At 49.1% G+C, this 16029-nt stretch overlaps 1 protein-coding gene across 1 annotated transcript in view; it reads right to left on the reverse strand.

Moving 5' to 3' along the window:
- Window positions 1-831: 831 nt before the first annotated feature.
- Window positions 832-16029, reverse strand: part of GAS2L2 (growth arrest specific 2 like 2) — an 86257-nt gene continuing 71059 nt past the window's right edge. Inside the window, exon 6 of the mRNA XM_030185617.1 lies at window positions 832-3285. Within this exon, the coding sequence (XP_030041477.1) occupies window positions 1359-3285 (1927 nt within the window). The 3' untranslated portion in view covers window positions 832-1358. The remainder of the gene's footprint in view (window positions 3286-16029) is intronic.

The raw sequence follows: 16029 nt of genomic DNA on the forward strand, positions 1-16029 counted from the left end.
ATCTGACCACAGCACCTTCTCCCAATCACTCTCGGCATCATCCAGGTGTTCACTGGCAAACTTCAGACGGGCCGTCACATGTGCCTTCCGGAGCAGGGGGACCTTGCGGGCACTGCAGGATTGCAATCCGTTATGTCGTAATGTGTTACCAATGGTTTTCGTGGTGACAGTGGTCCCAGCTGCCTTGAGATCATTGACAAGTTCCCCCCTTGTAGTTGTAGGCTGATTTCTAACCTTCCTCATGATCAAGGATACCCCACGAGGTGAGATTTTGCGTGGAGCCCCAGATCTTTGTCGATTGACAGTCATTTTGTACTTCTTCCATTTTCTTACTATGGCACCAACAGTTGTCTCCTTCTCGCTCAGCGTCTTACTGATGGTTTTGTAGCCCATTCCAGCCTTGTGCAGGTGTATGATCTTGTCCCTGACATCCTTAGACAGCTCCTTGCTCTTGGCCATTTTGTAGAGGTTAGAGTCTGACTGATTCACTGAGTCTGTGGACAGGTATCTTTCATACAGGTGACCATTGCCGACAGCTGTCTGTCATGCAGGTAACGAGTTGATTTGGAGCATCTACCTGGTCTGTAGGGGCCAGATCTCTTACTGGTTGGTGGGGGATCAAATACTTATTTCCCTCTGCAGAATGCAAATAAATTCATATACTTTCCACAATGTGATTTTCCGGATTTAATTTGTGATGTGCTATCTCTCACTGTTACCAATAACCTACCCTTCAATTATGGGCTGCTCATGTCTTTGTCAGTGGGCAAACTTACAAAATCAGCAAGGGATCAAATACTTATTTCCACCACTGTAAATGCAATACTTGGGAGGAATTTAAGAGACCTTCTTCTATGCTAACATTGATTTCAAGCATTAATTTCCATTACACATTCATAGATCTTCTATATTTAAGTTCCACATTTTTGACACACAGGTAGTAGCCACCTGATATCACACAATGCAATTTTATCTAGATCAATCAAAGAATAACCAAGGTGGACTTTAGATTACATGATCAAAAGGATGATGATAATGGTCTAAGCTCTTAATCTGAATATAATGGAAATTGATGATCTTCTTTGAAGTGCATATCAATGTGAGTTTTTACACATTTACCACATAAAGATTGATTTACTTCAGGTTTGGAATTTTCATTTTCAAAGAATTCTAGTCTGTAGTTCCTGCTTCTTCAATAAGATACACAAAAGTATAAATCTCAAGAGATCTGGCTGGACTCCCCCTTTCACCCCTCCTGTGACTGGAGTCATCTTAACTTCACACTTTTAATAAAATGAATACAAATAATATTTTTTTATTTTGTGCCATGGAGAGTCAGGCCACCATCACCACCGCCATCAGACCCATGATTCCTCATCTTCTTCTGCTTTCCATGAACTCTTTCCTTCTTCTTCCACTCTCCCAGAATTCCTAACATGTGTTGAGATGTCTTCTTCAGACTCTGTGTCCTCTACATGGCCTGCATTGTTCAGAATTGTCTGTCGATGTTTGGCACCTGGAAGTGTTCGAGCCTGTTGCTTTGAAGTACAGCTGCTTCGCTTTCTTTCAAGACCTTTGGTTTTGACTGTCTTTTTCAACTGCCTGTATGTCACTGGGGTGGGGATTCTAGATGGCTGTTTTTCAGGTCTGTTATCCTTTCGTGGACGGATTCTGGGGCGGAGTTTTAGTTTATAAATAGAGGGCACTCTCTCAGGCTTCTTCAGGCACCTCTTGGGCTTAAAACCCTCAAGAGTCCCTGCTTGGTCAGGAGGCAGATGGAAAGCCTTCTGTTCATCAGATATAGTATGAGAAGTCACAACGTTTTTGTTGACTTCTGTGGAAGCTCTATATGCTCTTTGAGAAGGCAATCTTCTTGGCCTAAGAAAAACTTTGGATTCACAGGTGACTGTTTTCCTCTTGGAATAGACTCTTTCCATTTCCAAAGGCTCCTTTTTTGTTTTGATATTATTGGGAAGAGAATTGTTTGATTCCTGGCGAACTTTCACCCTCTCCTTTGGAGGAACCTTGGCAATCCAGCTCTCCACATCTACTTTGTTGAGTTTTCTATGGCCCTTAGAAAGTTCTGCAACTACATCATCATAGCCTGTCTCAGTTTGCCACTTCGTATTTATATACACACCACTCCGCGGCACTCCCTCACCCAAGCTCTTTAGTGAAACTGGAAACAAGGACCCAGAGGACTTGGAAACTTCTAATGTACTATAATTATGGGTTTCTGTATTGCTCAAAGTACTGTGTTCAGATGTCGAATCTCCAGGCTCATTCTCTAGATTATTGCTTTCTTCAGAATCCCCCTTCAGTACCTTGATGTTGGACAAGATCTCATCCTCCAGGCTTCTGTACAGTTGCTTCTCTTGTTCTGGGTTGATGAGTAACGGTGTACACTCCCTGTCTGAGAAACTTTCAATACTAGAGTTTCCATTGCCATTTTCAGATTCCGTTTCCCAAGCTGGGTTGGACCATTCTGTATTATGTCCCTGTTTTGGCAAATTCAGTCTATTTGTATTACTCTGAATTGTGGAAGGTGATCTTTCCTGTTTGACACTGAGGTATTCCCTCTGATCCTGAAAAACATCTACACTCTGTGTTGTCTTAAGTTTCTGATGTGCAGTAACTTTCACTGAATCACCATCTAGGACTTTATTTCCATTTATGGCTTGGGACTCACTATTGTAGGAGTTTCTACTAGGAGTGGGTGGCCTGCTGACTGCTGGGACTGATTTGACTGTGATCTTCATTTGATTCTCTGCTTTCGGTAAAAACTGCTTAACTGGGGAGGAAGTGTGCACAATCTCAGGGTTCTGAATGCTTCTTGTAACTCCACATGGCTTTGTCTTCAAGCTCTGTACAGCTCCTTTGCTGCTTGGCTGGAGAGAGCTGTAAAACTGCTTGATGGGGCTGGCAGCACCTTGTGCCCGTGATTCCTGAAGCTTATGACTCTTCTGGGCACTTAATTTTGGCACCACCTGGGCACTGTCTCTTAATATAGTCACCTGTGCCATGGGGGTCTGTATGAGTCTATTGTCTTTTACTACTACTTCTTTCTTTCTAGGATGTACCGGAATCCTCTCCTTCTCCATTCTGCATGGAGACTCAAAGGATATGTCGGTCTCTTCCTCACTTCCTGTTAGATGAGATGTCAATGACGATACTGAGACACAGGAGCTATCTTGACTGTTCCTGCGGGAAGTGATTTGCTGAGATGCAGTTCTCTCATCCCCTAATAGTTGTCTCTGTGGAACAGCAGAAAAACATTCACTCCCCCTGAAACACAGAAAAGAAATGTTGTTCACTTAGAAGGTCTTAACCAAGATGGGTCTGACAGAATTTCCAAAATACTGAGTGCCTCCATAGTGGGAAAACCTAAACTAACCCCCCTGATTACTAAGTCGCATGGCAATGCTGACACAGCCCATTCAAAGTGAATGGGCTGTGTTGGCATTAGCATATACAGCAGCTTAGCCCCTCTCTTTTCCATGGAACAATTTCTGCTCATCTGAGTGTATATATGGAGGCATATTTTCAAAGCACTTAGCCTTCCAAAGTTCCATAGGTTTCTATGGAACTTTGGAAGGCTAAGTGCTTTGAAAATATGCCTCATAATCTCTCTAGTATATATGCATCCAGTGATTTCTCCAATTCAGGTGTTTCCTGGGCACACCCACCCAATTTCAAATGTACCTCAAGCATATTCATTGGGGATGTCATGGAAACCCAACTGACTGGTGCCTTCCAAGGACTGTGTTGAGAACCACTTACTCTAGTATAAGTTTTCCCAAATCTGTCCTGGTTAACCCCAGAACTTGTTGGGTGTTCTGGATATCCATATTGAATACAGATGACATAAATTTGCATACAGCGGGCTTCTGATGAATGCAGATGTATCCCATGGATATTGACTAGGGTTATCCTGAAAATTGGACTGGCTAAGATGGCACCAGGGCCGGTCTGGACCTCCCAGTTCTAGTCAGTGGGTGGGCACTAGGCATATAGGTGTGAGTAGTGCTTGATATACTTCTAAATAATGCCTTAGAGTGCACTTGATGATGGATTTCTAACTAAACAGTCTGCCCAACAGCAGTGGCTTCGACGAGATTTGCCGCTTTCTTTTACAAGCAGGCAGGGCAGACGCGAAGTGCTGCCTGCCATGCCGCTTTTCAGATTTTTCTTTAAAGGCACAGGATGGAGGCAGGAGACGAGGGCTGTTGTCGCTGACGAAGGTGGTAGGTGGGTCGAGTTGGGGGGGGGGCTTAGATGGGAGAGGAGGACTGGGGAGGGGGTTTTCAGATGGGAGAAGGGGTCTGGGGAGGGGGCCCTCAGATGGGAGAAGAGGGGAGAAGGGGACTGGGGTGGGGAGGGGGATCTCAGATGGGAGAAGGGGGGTGGGGGGGTCTCAGATGGGAGAAGAGGGGAGAAAGGGACTGGGGTGGGGAGGGGGATCTCAGGGGAGAAGGGGACTGGGGTGGTGAGAAGGGGGGTCTCAGATGGGAGAAGGGGACGTGGGGAGGGGGTCTCAGATGGGAGAAGAGGGGAGAAGGGGACTGGGGTGGGGAGAAGGGGGTGGGGGGTCTCAGATGGGAGAAGAGGACGTGGGGAGGGGGGTCTTAGATGGGAGAAGGGGACTGGGGTGGGGAGGGGAGGGGGTCTCAGATGGGAGAAGAGGGGAGAAGGGGATGGGTGGGGAGAAGGGGGGTGGGGAAGGGGCCATGCGAGAAAATGGGAGCCATGCCTGGGGCTGGTGGGAAAATGGGTCTGGGGCTGAAAAGGGGTCCCTAATGCAAGGCATGTGGATGAAGGGGGCTGGAACTGGGGGCTGAAAAGGGGAGGGGCTGAAACTGGGGGGACTGGGGGCTGAAAAGGGGACAGGGAGAAGTGGCTGAGACTGAAGCTCGGGACTGGTGAGAGAAAAGGGCTGGGGCTGAAACTGTGGACTGGTGGGATAGTGGGGCTGAAAAGGGGGGGGGCAAGTGGGAGATGTGGCTGGGGCTAGAACTAGGGACAGGTGGGATAAGAGGGCTGGAACTGGGGGCTGAAAAAAGGGGCAGAGAGAGGGGACAGATGATGGATGGATGGGGAGAGGGAGGGCAGACCCTGGATGGATGGGGGGGGGGGGGAGGGAGGGCAGACAGTGAATGGAAGGGGGGGAGAGAGAGGGCAGACAGTGAATGGAAAGGGCAGGGAGAGAGGGCAGACATTGGATGGAGGGGACAGCAGAGAGGGCAGACACTGGATGGCAGAGAAAGAACGAAGACAAATGCTGGATGGAAGGAAGACAGTGAAAAGAAGATGAGGAAAGCAGAAACCAGAGACAACAAACTGTAAATAAAATATATTTTTTTATTTTTTTTTGCTTTAGGATAAAGTAGTATTGTAGCTGTGTTAATAAATGTTTATAATAGAACATGTAAATAAGGTAATCTTTTTATTGGACTAATTTTAATACATTTTGACTAACTTTCGGAGAACAAAACCCCCTTCCTCAGGTCAGGTTAGGACACTGTAACACACTTTCTCCGAGGACAAGCAGGCTGCTTGTTCTCACGACTGGGTGACGTCCACGGCAGCCCCCACCAACCGGAACAAAACTTCGCGGGCGGTCGCGCACGCAGGGCACGCCCACCGCGCATGCGCGGCCGTCTTCCCGCCCGTGCGCGACCGTTCCTGCTCAGTCTTTTCTTTTCCACGCTGGACAGAGCCGCGTTCGTCTCTCTGTCAGCCCCGGAAACCGGATCGCGTTTTCGCGCGAACTTTTTTTCTTCGTTCTCCGTTTTTCTCTTTTTCTTTTGTGTAAAAAAAAACAAAAACGCTGAACTTTGTTTTTCCCTCATCTTTTAGCGGGGGCGTCTCGTTGCGGCCTTGTGACCGCGCGGTCGATTTATTTTCGAGGTGTGATTTTTACCGCCACCATCGACGACTTTGACTTCGCCGACGCGATTTTTCCGTCGATGTCCTCGAAGGTCCCGAGTGGATTTAAGAAGTGTGGTCGGTGCGGCCGGCATATCTCGCAGACCGACACCCACGCTTGGTGCCTCCAGTCCCTCGGGCCGGAGCACGATACCAAGACGTGCACCTTGTGTCTCGGTCTCCGGAAAAGGACACAAGTAGTGAGGCAAGTTCTTCGGGACCGTCTTTTTGGAACTTGCGCCGGCCCCTCGACGTCAACTTCGACGGCATCGGTATCGACGGCTGGATCTTCGGTACCAGTATCGATGTCCACGAAATCGGCACCGACGGCATCGACCCCAGGAGAACAGGTCCCGTCGGTCCACCGGCTCTCCGGAGACGGCAGGGGTGAGAGGCCGCGTGGGCAATCGGCTCCGGTCACTCCCTCTACCCAGGGCCCTCGGGACCGAACCCTGTCGGACCCGATCGCTGGAGGCCGAGGGGGATCCACCTCCTCCTCTTCTGTCCCACCGAGTGCCGATGACGGGCACCGTAAAAAGGCGAAGAAACACCGTCATCGGTCGCCCACGACGCATCCGGCTCCCGGCGCCAGTGATGAGTCGACACCGAGGAAGCGGCAGCATCGAGAGGAGAGGTCCCCCTCTGTCGTAGAGGTATCAGCACGTCAGGGTGCCAGCACTTCGGTGCCGTCTCCTGGACCCGAGCAGCTTCCGGCACCGACACCTCTACCGGCCCCTTCGTCTTTCCCGACAGCGGGCCTGGACGAGTGCCTCCGAGCCATCCTTCCGGGGATCCTGGAAGGGCTGATGCGCCAGACTGCCGGCGCCGGGGGTGCTTGCGCCCTCGGCACCGTTGATGGAGGCGCCGGCGTGCTCTAGCCCGGTGCCGAGGCCGCCGACGCCGCTTGTGGCGCCGGTCTCGACCGCCACACAGGTGGAGTCCCCGTCGATGGAGGGAGCTTCATCCCCGCCGGCGTGGAAGTCCACCGCTCGACGACGCCACCGAGGTCTCGGTGCCTCGACGTCAAGCCGGGCCCGGTTGAGGACTGAGCTGCAGGAGCTCATGTCCGACACCGAGGAAGAGGCCTCGTGGGGGGAGGAGGAGGACCCCAGATATTTCTCCTCAGAGGAGTCTGTGGGCCTTCCCTCCGACCCCACTCCTTCACCTGAGAGAAAGCTCTCGCCACCTGAGAGCCTCTCCTTTGCCTCCTTCGTCAGGGATATGTCTATTTGCATTCCCTTCCCCGTGGTCTCTGTGGATGAGCCGAGGGCTGAGATGCTCGAGGTCCTCGACTATCCATCACCACCTAGAGAGTCCTCCACGGTGCCGTTGCACAATGTCCTCAAGGAGACACTGCTTCGGAACTGGTTGAGACCGTTATCTAACCCCACCATCCCCAAGAAAGCGGAGTCCCAATACAGGATCCACTCAGACCCAGAGTTGATGCGGCCCCAATTGCCTCATGACTCGGCGGTCGTGGACTCTGCTCTCAAGAGGGCACGGAGTTCGAGGGATACCGCCTCGGCGCCCCCGGGGCGGGAGTCTCGCACTCTGGACTCGTTTGGGAGGAAGGCCTACCAATCTTTCATGCTCGTGACCCGCATCCAGTCTTACCAGCTCTACACGAGCATCCACATGCGGAATAATGTGAAGCAACTGGCGGACCTGGTCGACAAGCTCCCCCCCCGGAGCAGTCCAGGCCTTTTCAGGAGGTGGTCAGGCAGCTGAAGGCGTGCAGAAAGTTCCTGTCCAGGGGTATATATGACACCTGTGACGTGGCATCTCGTGCTGCGGCCCAAGGTATAGTGATGCGCAGGCTCTCATGGCTGCGTGCCTCTGACCTGGACAATCGCACTCAGCAGAGACTGGCCGACGTCCCTTGCCGGGGGGATAATATTTTTGGCGAGAAGGTCGAGCAGTTGGTGGACCAACTACATCAGCGGGAAACCGCCCTCGACAAGCTCTCCCACCGGGCGCCTTCAGCATCCACCTCAGCTTGTGGACGTTTTTCCCGGGCCAGGCAGGCTGCGCCCTACGCTTACAACAAGCGTAGGTACACCCAGCCGGTCCGAAGGCCTCATCAGGCACAGGGACAGTCCCAGCGCACTCGTTCCCGTCAACAGCGTGCGCCTAAGCAGCCCCCTGCGCCACAGCAAAAGCCGGGGACGGGCTTTTGACTGGATCCATGGGAACATAGCCGCCATCAAAGTGTCCGTACCGGACGATCTGCCAGTCGGAGGGAGGTTAAAACTTTTTCACCAAAGGTGGCCTCTTATAACCTCCGACCAGTGGGTTCTCCAAATAGTGCGGTGCGGATACGCCCTGAATTTGGCCTCCTCTCCACCAAATTGTCCTCCGGGAGCTCAGTCCTTCAGCTCCCAGCACAAGCGAGTACTTGCAGAGGAACTCTCCGCCCTTCTCAGCGCCAATGCGGTCGAGCCCGTGCCACCCCGGGCAGGAAGGGCAGGGATTCTATTCCAGGTACTTCCTTGTGGAAAAGAAAACGGGGGATGCGCCCCATCCTAGACCTGAGAGGCCTGAACAAATTCCTGGTCAAAGAAAAGTTCAGGATGCTTTCCTTGGGCACCCTTCTGCCAATGATTCAGAAAAGCGATTGGCTATGTTCCCTGGATTTAAAGGACTCATACACTCACATCCCGATACTGCCAGCTCACAGACAGTATCTCAGATTCCGTCTGGGCACACGGCACTTTCAGTATTGTGTGCTGCCCTTTGGGCTTGCCTCTGCCCCACGGGTGTTCACCAAGTGCCTCATGGTGGTTGCGGCGTATCTACGCAAGCTGGGAGTGCACGTGTTCCCATATCTCGACGATTGGCTGGTCAAGAACACCTCGGAGGCAGGAGCTCTCCGGTCCATGCAGTGCACTATTCACCTCCTGGAGCTGCTGGGGTTTGTGATAAATTACCCAAAGTCCCATCTCCAGCCAGTCCAATCTCTGGAATTCATAGGAGCTCTGCTGAATACTCAGACGGCCCAGGCCCTTCCCGAAGCGAGGGCCAACAACCTCCTGTCCCTCGCTTCCCAGACCAGAGTGTCTCAGCAGGTCTCAGCTCGGCAGATGTTGAGACTCCTAGGTCATATGGCCTCTACGGTTCATGTGACTCCCATGGCTCGTCTTCACATGAGATCTGCTCAATGGGCCCTAGCTTCCCAGTGGTTTCAAGCCACCGGGAATCTAGAAGATGTCATCCGCCTCTCCACCAGCTGCCGCACTTCACTGCACTTGGTGGACCATTCGGACCAATTTGACCCTGGGACGCCCATTCCAAATTCCACAGCCTACGAAAGTGCTAACGACGGATGCATCTCGCCTGGGGTGGGGAGCTCATGTCGATGGGCTTCACACCCAGGGACTGTGGTCCCTCCAGGAAAAGGATCTTCAGATCAACCTCCAGGAGCTCCGAGCGATCTGGAACGCACTGAAGGCTTTCAGAGATCGGCTGTCCTGTCAAATTATCCAAATTCGGACAGACAATCAGGTTGCAATGTATTACATCAACAATCAGGGGGGCACCGGATCTCGCCCCCTGTGTCAGGAAGCCGTCGGGATGTGGCGTTGGGCTTGCCAGTTCGGCATGCTCCTCCAAGCCACATACCTGGCAGGCGTAAACAACAGTCTGGCTGACAGACTGAGCAGAGTCATGCAACCGCACGAGTGGTCGCTCCATTCCAGAGTGGTACGCAAGATCTTCCGAGAGTGGGGCACCCCCTCGGTGGACCTTTTCGCCTCTCAGACCAACCACAAGCTGCCTCTGTTCTGTTCCAGACTTCAGGCACACGGCAGGCTAGCGTCGGATGCCTTTCTCCTCCATTGGGGGACCGGCCTCCTGTATGCTTATCCTCCCATACCTTTGGTGGGGAAGACCTTACTGAAGCTCAAGCAAGACCACGGCACCATGATTCTGATAGCGCCTTTTTGGCCCCATCAGATCTGGTTCCCTCTTCTTCTGGAGTTGTCCTCCGAAGAACCGTGGAGATTGGAGTGTTTTCCGACTCTCATTTCGCAGAACGACGGAGCGTTGCTGCACCCCAACCTTCAGTCTCTGGCTCTCACGGCCTGGATGTTGAGGGCGTAGACTTCGCTTCGTTGGGTCTGTCTGAGGGTGTCTCCCGTGTCTTGCTTGCCTCTAGGAAGGATTCCACTAAAGAGTTACTTTTTCAAGTGGAGGAGGTTTGTCATTTCGTGTGAGAGCAAGGCCCTAGAACCTCGTTCTTGTCCTGCACAGAACCTGCTTGAATACCTTCTGCACTTATCGGAGTCTGGCCTCAAGACCAACTCAGTAAGAAATCACCTTAGTGCGATTAGTGCTTACCATCTGTGTGTAGAGGGTAAAGCTATCTCTGCAGAGCCTTTAGTCATTCGATTCATGAGAGGCTTGCTTTTGTCAAAGCCCCCTGTCAAGCCTCCTGCAGTGTCATGGGATCTCAACGTCGTCCTCACCCAGCTGATGAAACCTCCTTTTGAGCCACTGAATTCTTGCCATCTGAAGTACTTGACCTGGAAGGTCATTTTCTTGGTGGCAGTTACTTCAGCTCGTAGGGTCAGTGAGCTTCAAGCCCTAGTAGCTCATGCTCCGTATACTAAATTTCATCACAACAGAATAGTCCTCCGCACTCACCCTAAGTTCCTGCCAAAGGTGGTGTCGGAGTTCCATCTTAACCAGTCAATTGTCTTGCCAACATTCTTTCCCAGACCGCATACCCGCCCTGCTGAACGTCAGTTGCACACATTGGACTGCAAAAGAGCATTGGCCTTCTACTTGGAGCGGACACAGCCCCACAGACAGTCCGCCCAATTGTTTGTTTCTTTCGACCCCAATAGGAAAGGGGTCGCTGTCGGGAAACGCACCATCTCCAATTGGCTAGCAGATTGCATTTCCTTCACTTACGCCCAGGCTGGGCTGACTCTTGAGAGTCATGTCACGGCTCATAGTGTCAGAGCCATGGCAGCGTCGGTGGCTCACTTGAAGTCAGCCACTATTGAAGAGATTTGCAAGGCTGCGACGTGGTCATCTGTCCACACATTCACATCGCATTACTGCCTCCAGCAGGATACCCGACGCGACAGTCGGTTCGGGCAGTCGGTGCTGCAGAATCTGTTTGGGGTTTAAATCCAACTCCACCCTCCAGGACCCGAATTTATTCTGGTCAGGCTGCACTCTTTTGTTCTTCGTAGGTCAATTTCTGTTATACCCTCGCTGTTGCGAGGTTCAATTGACCTGGGTTCTTGTTTTGAGTGAGCCTGAGAGCTAGGGATACCCCAGTCATGAGAACAAGCAGCCTGCTTGTCCTCGGAGAAAGCGAATGATACATACCTGTCTGTAGCAGGTGTTCTCCGAGGACAGCAGGCTGATTGTTCTCACCTACCCTTCCTCCTCCCCTTTGGAGTTGCATTTTACTCATTCTTGCTTGTCATTCAACTGAGCGGGAACGGTCGCGCATGGGCGGGAAGACGGCCGCGCATGCGCGGTGGGCGTGCCCTGCGTGCAGGACCGCCCGCGAAGTTTTGTTCCGGTTGGTGGGGGCTGTCGTGGACGTCACCCAGTCGTGAGAACAATCAGCCTGCTGTCCTCGGAGAACACCTGCTACAGGTATGTATCATTCGCTATATTGTATTGACCTGAGGAAGAAGGTTTTGGCCTCTGACAGCTAAATGTATTAGTCCAATAAAATGGTATTTTATTTTCTATATTTGTTTTATTTCTATTTGTTAATTTGTAAAATGGTGATTGGAATTGGTAGTTTTTTTCAAATTTACATCTGCTGTCTTTATATTTTGTACAGTACTAGGGGACATTTTCTGTTTCTGTGGTGTTGCATTGTATGCTCAGTCTGGCCTCTTGGGGGTTCAGTTTAATTTTTGTCTAAATAGAAAGTTTATGATTACTTGTTCTATAGTGGTTTAGGGTGTATCTGTGTTTGTGAAAAAGACATGGCTTTGACTGTGCAGGATCGACGATCTGTACTATTCTGTCTGGTTTCATTTTACAATAGGTGAATTGATGTTCTAGTGCTCACTGTAGTGTTTAAGATGCTTTCCTTTTCCTTGTGTGACTCATAGAAATGACTGCTTATGGTATGGTAGAATTGCTCTATAGGTCCTGAGTGTTTTGTATTCTCGGTATGCCTAGTACTGGATTTTGGAGGGGGGTGTTAAAAAATGACCGGCCCCGGGTGTCAACTACCCTAGGTACGCCACTGCCCAACAGCTGCCCTCCATCAACATAAGTCACAGAGCAAGAGATGTAATAATCAAGTGCAAAACAATTGCAGAGAACAAAAGGAGCAGTAGGGCAGCTCAAAAGGCTCAAATGAAATTTTATTAAAAGTCTTTCAAGAAAAAAAGGTGGTTTCAGATGTATATATCAAGACTTCAACAACCGTTAATACAACAGCCCAACATGTTTTGGCGTCGCAGTGCCTGCATCAGAGGCGAATGTCACCATTATTGAGAGTCAAATAATTATATCCACTTAAAATATAAATATGTAAACAGAAATTAAACTTAAACCCCAAGAAGCCACACTCTGCATGCAGTGAAACCCTAGAGAATGAGATAGAAACAGCATCCTGCACTCTGCAAAAGATAAAGGGGCACTAACACGTGCTTACTGCAGGTTAAAAAGCTCTACCGTGGGGCAGGCTCGGGCGTCCCACGGAAGTTTCAGAATTGGCATGTGCTTCCCACACTGGGTGATGTCTGGGGCTGGAGAGAAGGTGTGTTTTATACAAATCAGTTAGTGCAACATTGCTGACCGCTAACCGATTAGTGCAAGATTAGCACGTGAACTCTTACCATCTAGAAAATAGGTATCAGTAAGTTTTCACACGCTAATGACCACATGGTAATGGGAAAATTAATACGTGGCCATTAAAAGGGAAAATGAGCCAATTTTACTGCCATGGTAAAAGTGGCCTCAGCCCTTGGGATAGCCCTGCGCTGGGGATAGCGCTGGTCATGTTTTAGCACAGCGTAGTAAAAGGGACCAAAAAAAAGCAGTGTAAATTTACTCTAAAACTAACATTTTCCATTCACTGAATTAAAAATAAAATTCTTTGTACCTTTGCTGTCTGGTCATTTTATTTTTCCTGATCATGTTTGTCCCAGTCTCCAGTTTGTGCTTTCCTCTGTCTTTTGTTAACTTTCTTTCCAAGGTCTCCAGTTCATCTGCTACTTCTCTCTCTCTTCCTGTCTTCTTCATTTCCTCTCTTAGATCCATCTCTGACTTTGATCTTTTCCTTTCAGCTTTTCTCCATTTATTTTCTGATCCTCCATCTTCTCAGACTTTATTATTCTTATTATTCAGTCTTCAATCTTCCTTTTTTTTTGCTCCATCTAGTTTTAGCTTTCCATCTCCCTCCTCCCAGTCATCCCATTCCTCATCCTGTTGCTCTCCAGTTTTTTGCTAACTTCCCCTCTCTTCTAGCACCTTCCCCTTTCTCTGTCTCTTTCCTCCCTTCTGTACAGCGCCCTCTATTTTCACTCATCTGACCAGTACCTTCTCTTGCCCACTCCATCCAGCATATCCTTTTTCCTCCACCTCCATCCAGCATCCCTCCCCATCACTATACTCCCTTCTTATATCAATCATCTCTCTAGGTCCCTCTTCCCCTTCTGTGTCAGCATCTCCTTATTCCTTTATATGTCCAGCATATCCCCCTTTCTGTCCCCATCCCTGCCCATTGTCCAACACCTCCCTTTTCCTTCTTACTACTCCAGAATATTCCCTCTATTATCCTAACCTCGTCCAGTATTTTCCTTCACTCTTCAATCCCCCTGTCCATCATCCTCCCATATCCCTTTATTCTCCCTGCCTGATCTAGCATCTCCACTCTCTTCCCTCCTTCTCTAAGCCAGCATCTTCCCCATCCCATTCCAATACTTCCCCTCTCTTCCCCTAACCCAATCCAGCATCTCATAAGAACAGAACATAAGAATAGCCATACTGGGTCAGACCAATGGTCCATCTAGCCCAGTGTCTACTATATTCCCTTCTTGCAGCCTTTGTTGTCTGGGCATTTTATTTTTCTAATTCGGCTGGTACCAATCTCTTTCCCACTTTTCTTGTGTCAGTCTTCTCCTAAATTCTTTACCAGGTTTGTCTTCTTCCTTTCCTTCTCTATATCTGTTTGGCACTGATCTTTCCTTTTTATGGGGGGGGGGGGGGGTTCACATTTATCTTCTCTGAGTTTATATCCACCTATTTGATTTTACCCTCATTCTCCCTTTCTCTCATCATCTAGTCCTTAGTCTCCTCCTTTTCATCTACCTAATGGCTTTCCCAGTTCCCTCTCACCCCCTCTCCAGCACTCCCATTGCCCCCTGTCTCTTTCCTTTCCCCCACCTTTTATCCACTCCCTAGTCCCCAATTCCCATCCTCTATATTCACCCTCTTAGTCCTCACCTACCCTCCATTGCATCTTATCTCCTCACCAATCTCATCCCTGTCTCTTCTTCCTTTCCTTACCTCCAGGTCATTATTACCTTACCCTCTATCCTATCTCCTATTGCCTCTTGTTCACCATCTGTTTAACCCCATTTCTGCCTTCACTCAACCCCTTCAGAAACCTCTCATATCCCTCCAGAGTACCCCCTATTCGTTTTCAGTGCCTCTCAGCCTCTCTCCATTCTTCCACACCATGTCTCAATATTTCCCTACACTTCATTCCCTTTCTCTTACCCCCTATTTCACACCCTCACTCATTCTCCCAACCAATCACATTCCCCCACATACACTTACCAGTTGTCAAGTACTCACCATGCTCTCAAAATTTTCACTCATCTCTCCTATCCATGAATCCCTGCTCTGCTCCCTACCACGCACCCATTCAGTCACCAAGTCCCAGTCATCTTCTGCTCTATTCCCCTACCCCCCCAATCATAGTCATCTGCTCTGTTCTCCTTCTCCCCCTATTTTCTACTCTGTTCCTTTTCTCTACACTTCCTACAGACCCATTTTCTACTCTGTTCCCCTCCCTCCAACCATTTTCTGCTCCTTCCAGGGTCTTATGCTAATCCTGGTGGAATAATGGCCAGGATCAGCATAGAAGAAATTAGTACCAGATATTCAATGCCAGTATCCAGACATGGCCCAGCAATGAATATTCAGGGTGAGATCTGCCTGTGGCGATCAGTGTTTCTCCTTAAGTGGTGAAAGCCGCCATGATTTAGAACATAACAAGAACATAACAAAAGCAATACTGGGCCAGACCAATTGTCTATCTAGTCTAGTAATCTGCTTCCAACAGTGGCAAATCCAGGTTACAAGTACCTGGAAGAATCCCAATTAGTAGCAACATTCCATGCTACCAATCCCAGGGCAAGCAGTGGCTTCCCCCGTATCCATCTTAATAACAAACTATGGACTTTTCCTCCAGAAACTTGTCCAAAACTTTTTTAAACCCAGATATGCTAACTGCTCTTAGCACATCTTTGAATGAAAAAATATTTCCTCCTATTTGTTTTAAAAGTATTTACATTCAATTTCATCAAGTGTCCCCTGGTCTTTGTACTTTTTGAATGAAAGAAATATCAATTCACTTTTACCCATTCTACCCACTCAGGATTTTGTAGACCTCAATCATATTCCCCCTCAGCCATCTCTTTTCCAGGCTGAAGAGCCCTAACCTCTTTAGCCTTTCTTCATATGGGAGGAGTTCCATCCCTTTTATCATTTTGATTGTTCTTCTTTGAACCTTTTCTAATTCCACTATATCTTTTTTGAGATACGGTGATCAGAATTGAAAACAATACTCAAAGTGAGGTTGCACCATGAAGCGATACAAAGGCATTATAATATTTTTGATCTTATTTTGCATCCCTTTCCTCATAATTCCTAGCATCCTGTTTGCTTTTTTGGCTGCCGCCACACATTGATCAGAAGATTTCAGTGTATTGTCTAGAATGACTCCTAAGGTGGACCCTAGCATCAGGTAACTATTATTCAGATTATTCTTCCCAATGTGCATCACTTTGCATTTGTCCAGATTCAGTGAAAATGGCAGAAAAAAAAGAAGTAAATTTTAAAATACCTGGGATAAGCACAGAGGAGTCCAAGGAAAGAGAGTTTATAGCTACATAG

The sequence above is a fragment of the Microcaecilia unicolor genome, chromosome 13 (genome assembly GCF_901765095.1).
Source record: "Microcaecilia unicolor chromosome 13, aMicUni1.1, whole genome shotgun sequence".
NCBI classification, from domain to species: Eukaryota; Metazoa; Chordata; class Amphibia; order Gymnophiona; family Siphonopidae; genus Microcaecilia; species Microcaecilia unicolor.